General features: G+C 42.0%; 1 protein-coding gene across 1 annotated transcript in view; it reads left to right on the forward strand.

Annotated features, from left to right (window-relative positions):
• LOC121373354 (disintegrin and metalloproteinase domain-containing protein 10-like) overlaps positions 1-6,284 on the forward strand; it is a 34,825-nt gene extending 28,541 nt beyond the window's left edge. The window contains exons 12-14 of the mRNA XM_041499951.1: positions 912-1,014; positions 5,167-5,301; positions 5,642-6,284. Coding sequence (XP_041355885.1) covers positions 912-1,014; positions 5,167-5,301; positions 5,642-5,791 — 388 coding nt within the window. The 3' untranslated portion in view covers positions 5,792-6,284. The remainder of the gene's footprint in view (positions 1-911; positions 1,015-5,166; positions 5,302-5,641) is intronic.
• Positions 6,285-7,842: the final 1,558 nt, after the last annotated feature.

The following is a 7,842-nucleotide window of genomic DNA, read 5'->3' on the forward strand; positions in this document are numbered from 1 at the left end:
AATCCAATATGGCCGCCATAATGTATCTTGGGCTAGTTTTCAAAATCTTTACATCTTGAAATGTGTTTTGTCATTAAGAAACGTTGTTACAGCCTCATTAATGCTGAAAATATGTATGTCTCCATAATATACAGACTACCAAAAGAAACGCAAAACAGGATTATAGTTAGTTTGTAATTAGACTATGTCTGTTTTATTATTACTACAAACGCTCAGTTCTTTTTGAAAAATAAACGGAATATCAACCTATAAATCTCACGTAGCCCAGTCGTAAAGCGCTCGCTTGATGCGCAGTTGGTTTGTGTTCGATCCCCGTCGGTGGACCCATTGGGCTATTTCTCGTTCCAGCCAGTGTACCACGACTGCAGGGTTTCTGCCAGCGGGTAAAACGGGTATGGCGCTATACCCAAATTGCTTTGCAGATTTTATTATTTTAAGTTAACATTTTGACAAAATTAATAACTCTTTATCATTATTGTATTATTTTCTTAACCTTCCTAAACTTAACCCATCAAAGGTATGTGATATCCTGTCTGTGGGATGGTGCGTATAAAAGATCCTTTGCTACTAATTGAAAAATGTAGCGGGTTTCAGAGATTATATATGTAAACATTACTAAATGTTTGACATCCAATAGCAGATGATCAATAAATCAATGTGCTCTAGTGGTGCCATTAAACAAAACAAGCTCTTCTCATGAATCTCAATATGTTAATCCCTTCTTTGAAAAAAACAAACAACCCCCCCTCCCCCCCCCCAAAAAAAAAAAACACACACACACACACACACAAAAAAAAACCCACAAAAAAACAACAACAACAAACAAACAACTCACGAATGCTACAGCTGAACATAATAGTTGCGTTTCTTTTTGTTGTTTAGTGTATATTGACCAAATCTATCTTTAACAGGCCGTCATATGATATTGCGGGTCTACCCAACACCACCGCCGTGCCTGGAACACCGTGTAACGACTACAACGGCTACTGCGATGTCTTCAAGCGCTGTAGAGAGGTAGGAATGTCACTGTCAGGGCCATTCTCGCCTTCAATCAAGGGGGGGGGGGGTCTTTGGGATGTGTCCCCTCCCCGGAACTTCAATGTATCACTGAAATTATTTATATAATGAATGTTAGTTTCCTTATAATGTCGTAGGTGCTATTTTTGAACACCCTCCCTTGACAAATCTTGCAGCCGCTCCTGAACAGGGGTAATAGTAGTAAGGGGGCCTGTATAGATCCATGACCTACTTTCCGTGACCTTGACCTTGATGACGTCACGTGACCTCGTCCTACTGGCCCTGACCTACTTAGACCGGCCCCTGACCTACTTAGTCTAGTCTTGACCTATTTAGCCCGATCCGTCGTACTTAGCAACGCCCGTGCTATCCTGTCTGTGGGAAGTGTAGGATCCCTTGCTACTAATGGGAAACTGTAGCGGGTTTCCTCTCTAAAACTGTCCAAAAGTATGTTTCACATCCAATAGGCAATGATTCATAAATCGAGTGCTCTAGTGGTGTCGTTAACCTACCACTTCTAAGGACTCTGCCCGACGCGAGGTAGTGTATTTATTTTTAGCGCCCTGAATGATGAATGGTTATCACTGTTTACATCCGGGAAGCGGTGGTATCTTGTGTTGGCAGTCTCTAAATAAAATACTCTTCGGAACTAGAAGTTACATTCTTAAAGACGTGAAATAAGAAATGATTTAAATAGGTGTAAAATAGAATTGTTGTCCCACTATGTCTCCCGCGCTAGCGCATTCACAAGATTATTATTAACTGACCTATTTCGTCACTTCATTCCGCGCTTCGCCGCTCGCACATATAATGGTTTAAATGACAGATTTTGTTGATGTCTCGGTAGCTCAGTCGTTAGCGTAGTCGACTTTAGCGTGAAAGGTACGTCGTTCGTATCTCATGTGGGGAAATTATATTTTTAAAAGAAAATACAAATTTATAGTTTGTTTTTATTTTACTTATTTACTTACTTATTTATTTGTTTATTTATTTATTATGTTACGATTTTTTTTCAAGCATCCTCTAATAACCCTGTGGGGACGGGACGTAGCTCAGTGTTCCCTTGATGTGCGGTAGGTCTGGGATCGATCCCCGTCGGTGGGCCCATTGGGCTATATCCAGCCAGTGCTCCACAACTGGACAACGGTATGTGCTATCCTGCCTGTGGGAAGCGCAACTAAAAGATCCCTTGCTGCTAATCGGAAGAGTAGCCCATGTAGTGGCGACAGCGGGTTTTCTCTCAAAATCTGTGTGGTCCTTAACCATATGTCCGTATAACCGTAAATAAAATGTGATGAGTGCGTCGTTAAATAAAACATTTCTTTCTTTCCTCAATCAATATCTGTGTGGTCCTTAACCATATGTCCGTATAACCGTAAATAAAATGTGTTGAGTAAATAAAACATTTCCTTCCTCGTAAAATAAAGATTAATTGAATACAAATATTTATTTTTGTTTAGCCATAGGGAAAGAAAGACATATTTGTCTCGAAGAAAGGAATGTTTGTTAAGAAGAAAGGCATATGCGTTAAGGAGAAGAAAGGAATATTTGTCCAGTTGTGGAGCACTGGCTGGATATAGCCCAATGGGCCCACCGACGGGGATCGATCCCAGACCTACCGCACATCAAGGGAACACTGAGCTACGTCCCGTCCACACAGGGTTATTAGAGGATGCTTGTATTGGGTTCTGCTTGAATATAATAAATAAATAAACAAATAAATAAATAAATAAAATAAAAACAAATAAATAAATAAATAAATAAACTAATTTAAAAAATAATAATAGAAAAAAAAAATTCTACCACATGAGATACGAACGACGTACCTTTCACGCTCAAGTCGACTACGCTAACGACTGAGCTACCGAGACATTGGCAAAATTTGTCATTTAAACCATATATATGTGTGGGTGTGTGTGTGCTCGCGGGATGAAGCGACGAAATAGGTCAGTTCATAATAATCTTGTGAATGCGCTATCAGATAGTGTAGAACGAGAATTCCTTTTTTCACCTATTTCAATCATTTCGTCTTTCTGCCAGACTTTGAGAACTTAACTTCTAGAAGTTCCGTAGAGTATTTTATTTAGAGACTGACAACACAAGATACCATCACTTGCCGGATGTAAACAGTGATAACCATTCATCATTCAGCGCGCTAAAATTAAATACACTACCTCGCGTCGGGCAGTCCTTAGACGTGGTAGGTTAACGGCACCACTAGAGCATCTCGATTTATTAATCATCGGCTATTGGATGTGAAACATACTTCTGACAGTTTTAGAGAGGAAAACCCCCCTGCACTTTCCCATTAGTAGCAAGGGATCCTACAGACAGGATAGCACGGGCGTTGCTAAGTACGACGGATCGGGGTCGGGCTAAATAGGTCAGGATTAGACTAAGTAGGTCAGGGCCAGTAGGACGTTGCACACGGCACAGTAGTCCGTGACGTCATCAAGGTCAAGGCCAGTCTAAGTAGGTCAGGGCCAGTAGGACGAGGTCACGGCACAAGGCCGTGACATCATCAAGGTCAAGGTCACGGAAAGTAGGTCATGGATCTATACAGGCCCCCTTACTACTGGTAATAGTACAACAAGAAACTGGGCACTGTGGTGGAGAGCCTTCTGCAGATAGATAAAGTGGCTCTTCACAATTAATACGGATTTATATATATTTGTGTTTAATATCATTACCATTTATGGGGACCAAATTCTCCTCCACCCTCCCCCATTGGTTACGGCCCTAAATTTTAATATGTCGTCCTATATATCATTATTTAACATTCATATCAGGTATTACTAGTGCCAATGTAATGGGCGGAGTTGGGGGTAACCCAGACCTGTTGACCCATTCACGGCAAACTCTCCCTATCAACTCTCCCTCTATTGCCCCGCACCAACTACCAGTTGTAATGAATGAATGAATGAATGAATGTTTAACAACACCACAGCACGAAAAATAAATCGGCTATTGGGTGTCAAATTATAGTAAATGCAAAACTTAAAGGGACATTCCTGAGTTTGTTGCACTTTTTAAGATGTTATCGACTAACATTTTAATGATTGTAATTACATATTTTTCTGCATAAAATATTGGTGGCTGTATATTAAACGTGTTTCTGATCGTTCTAATATTTATACTAGGTTAAATTTCATCTTATTTCCTGAAATATTGTTTTGTTTCTTACGTACGAAATTATTTGAAGACAAAATCCAATTTGGGCTTCTTACAAATATTACGACGACCAGAAACACATTGAATAGACACTGATATGCTAAACAAGAAAATATATGTAATATGTAAGTTTAATAGTAGAAATATTTTATTAGTCGGAAACATCCTACAATGCAGCAAACTCAGGAATGTCCCTTTAAGAGATGAATGAATGAATGTACCCATCTTAAAGTCAGCACCATGCTATATTCCGCACCCGTCGCTTTTCCATCGATAATTCTTTTGGTAATAATATTTAATATGTTATTTCTATTTGTGCGCATAACAATAAAACACCAACTCGAAAATATTTACCTAAAATATAGCCACAAGCGTACGAGATAGGGAGGCAGGGTGGGATCGCAACTGCCCCCCTAGTGCTGGAGAAAAACCTCAAATTCGGGCAAATATTATACAGATATTCGGGGAAAATATGCTAACCTGAGAGCTTTTTACCATGTATTTCCACCACTCTACCCGTAACATTAGATGCAATCCATGTACGAATGCGTGGAGATTCGTTTCCAACCCTTTATATGTATATACAGCTGTTTGGTAGTAATGCTAATTATGAATAAATGTTGTTATCCAGATTCGGGCATTTTTGTTTAATTCCTACAAACGTGGGAGCCCGTTACGTACGCCTATGATTACAGCATCTAAATTGAAGGAAAAAAATTAGATTTAACATGTTTCCACCCAATCAATTATCGATTGTTATAATCGATCATCCTGACATCACATCGGTAAAGATAAACCAATCAATTTTCGATTGGGGCATCACTATATCTAGTTTTAACACAGACCTCTGCCTATTGTAACTGTTTGTGTTTCTGCTTCCAGGTCGACCCCTCGGGACCTCTGAGCAACCTACGTAAAATCCTCCTGTCCCAGGAAAGCTGCTGACATGCGTGGTTTAATGTGTATTTCTGCTTGCAGGTTGACCCCTCGGGACCTCTGAACAATCTCCGTAAAATCCTCCTGTCCCAGGAAACGCTGCTGACCATCAAACAATGGCTGACCACCTACTGGTACGCGGGGGTGGGCGGGGGGCTCGCTCTCGTCATATTTATGGTGAGTACATGTATAATTAATCTACAGTAATGATTTACGGGTGATGATTATGGTGATGATGATGGTGGCGGTGATGATGATGAGAGTGGTGGTGATGATGATGATGGTGGTGGTGATGATGATTGTGTTGGTGGTGGTGATGATGATGATGATGACGATGATGATGATAGGCCAAACATGCACTAAATTATCATGTATGTTTGCATTTGTAGTTTCATTTAATTGTGGATTCCCTAGTGTATTCATAGCATGTAGAATGTTACTATATATAATATAATAATGTGTTTTATATATATATATATGCATGTAATATTAATTTAAATATGTGTTTGCGCTGCAGGCATTGTTCATCAAATTCTGCAGTAAGAGTGTCCCCACCGACAGACAGGTTTACGAGAAGAAGATGAAAGCCATACAAGAACAACAAAACATGCGAATGAGGTACCAGTCGAGAACGCGCAACAGCGTGGCGCCAACTGGTTACATGTAGCCATAGCAACAACAACAGCCTCGGCCAAAAACGAAGCAGAAAATGTTTCGTTAAACTAGTTTTGGGACTTCACATTAAACCCAGGACTGTGTTCTGTCAGCAGGGCTGCGTTCTACCAAACCTAGCATGAAAATGTCCGCTAGACTGGTTTATGCGCTTCACGTTAAACCAGATGGCCACGTCGGGAACCAATCAAATCGTTCGCGAACGTTAGCGAAACGTTCGCTGGCTGAACTTAGGGCTGTTTTACGCTAACCTTTTGCAAACTATTTTGATTGGTTCCCGAAGTCGTCATTCGGTAAAACCAGTCAACAAAATGTAATGGTTGGCAGTAATTACAAATTTTCAGTGACAGTATACGACGTTAACGCTCACAAACTATATTTGATTGGTCTCCAATCTTGTAATTTGGTTTAACGTGGATGATGATGATGATGATGATAACTAGTTTAACGTGCCCATATACCACTAGGGTATCGAACACGTCCATCCCGAGTCCGACCTCCAATAAGATTGGTGGCCTGACTCGGGATGGGGGGGGGGGGGGGGGGGGGGGGTAGTGTTAAAAATTGGCAGAATTTTGAAAATAGCAATTAGTAAAAAGATTAATAGAATAAAGAAAAAAAGAAAAAAGTTACAAGCCAAAATTAAAAAGAATTGACTGCTTGGCCGAATATTTATATAATTTGGAGCATTTTAGAAGGACAGTCCAAAAATAAAGAAGAGAAAGAAGAGAGGATCGGACTATTTAATAATATTAAAAAAAAAGTAATTTCGACATAAAATTTTGAACGAAAGTCTAAATGTTTATATTCCGATCTATATGTCCACTGATGAGCGGCGAACCGGCAAAGGCGGGGATGAAGTGCTTCCATCTCTGGTCGGCGAGGATGGTGTTGACACTCTGGTAGTCGTTGCCGAAAAGGGCCTTGACGATCCTGTGGATGGTGTGGCTATCGATCTCTCTAACCAGGACGGCTTGTCGGTAGACTCCTTCTCGGCGCTGAGTTAGTACCAACCCCGTCTTGCCGGCTGTAGACTTGATGGTGTGTAGCTCGTAACCGCTTCCAACAGGCAGTTGTTGTAGTTCTGGTTCCACTAGTTCACCCATCAGTGATACTGAATCCGAGGTGTCCCCCTGCACGAACTTCAGGAAGCCGGACCTGATTTTCCCGATCTGAACTTTCCAGACGGCTTCCGAGTCGGAGGGGGACGGTGCTGGTGAAGGTGGAGGCCTTGCCTTGTCAGGCTGGTCGCTCGGCTGAGCGACGGCCTTCCTCTTCGCAACGGCTCCTGCCCGGACCGCCGCCTTACGAACTGGCAAGACTGGTGACAGTGGCCAGTTGCGTGTAGGAGGTGGCCTCAGATTACAGTTATCTTCCCATTTTGTTGTCCAAAATCCGGAAATTTGATCACGCAAGTAGTCTGCTGTTTGACTGTGATTATTTCATGGCAGACAGCTATGAAGTGGCAACTATTTGACTGAAGTGACATGGGACAGCATGTAGTTTGTAAACATGTGCAACTTGTTGACATTGAAGACTTGTTTCTGGTAATTAGGGCCCATGCAAAAGTAGTGGGTTTTTTTGTAAAATGGGTGTACTCCGGCCTGGTTTAGAGGGTGTGTTTGTTTAAACCACTATGCTGGGAGAAAGAGCTGGACAACAGGGTTTGTCCTTTTCAGGCAGGCAAAGGTACATACAAAAATCCACGGGCCTGCTGTAATTAATAAAAATGTTATAGCCACTAAGGCTATATAGAAACATATAGCGAAATTAATTGTGGTCTGAGGCCAGGTTGCGTAGAGGGAGATGGAGGTCCGTCTGCGGGCGTCTCGCACATCGGCGCGTTAAGAGCATCCCTCGGTGTTGACGGCGGGTCCGGATGAGCTGGTCCTTTTGTCTTGGATCGAGTCGGGGGCGGGGACGAAGAAGGGACCACCGTTGGCGGTTGAGCCGCCAGTTTTGTCCCCTCCCCGGGCCGCCCCTGGCGCACGTTTCCTCTTCCTCCGTCCTCTTCCCTTCCTCTTCTGCGAGTCCGCGTCGCCGTAC

The sequence above is a fragment of the Gigantopelta aegis genome, chromosome 5, assembly GCF_016097555.1.
Source record: "Gigantopelta aegis isolate Gae_Host chromosome 5, Gae_host_genome, whole genome shotgun sequence".
NCBI classification, from domain to species: domain Eukaryota; kingdom Metazoa; phylum Mollusca; class Gastropoda; order Neomphalida; family Peltospiridae; genus Gigantopelta; species Gigantopelta aegis.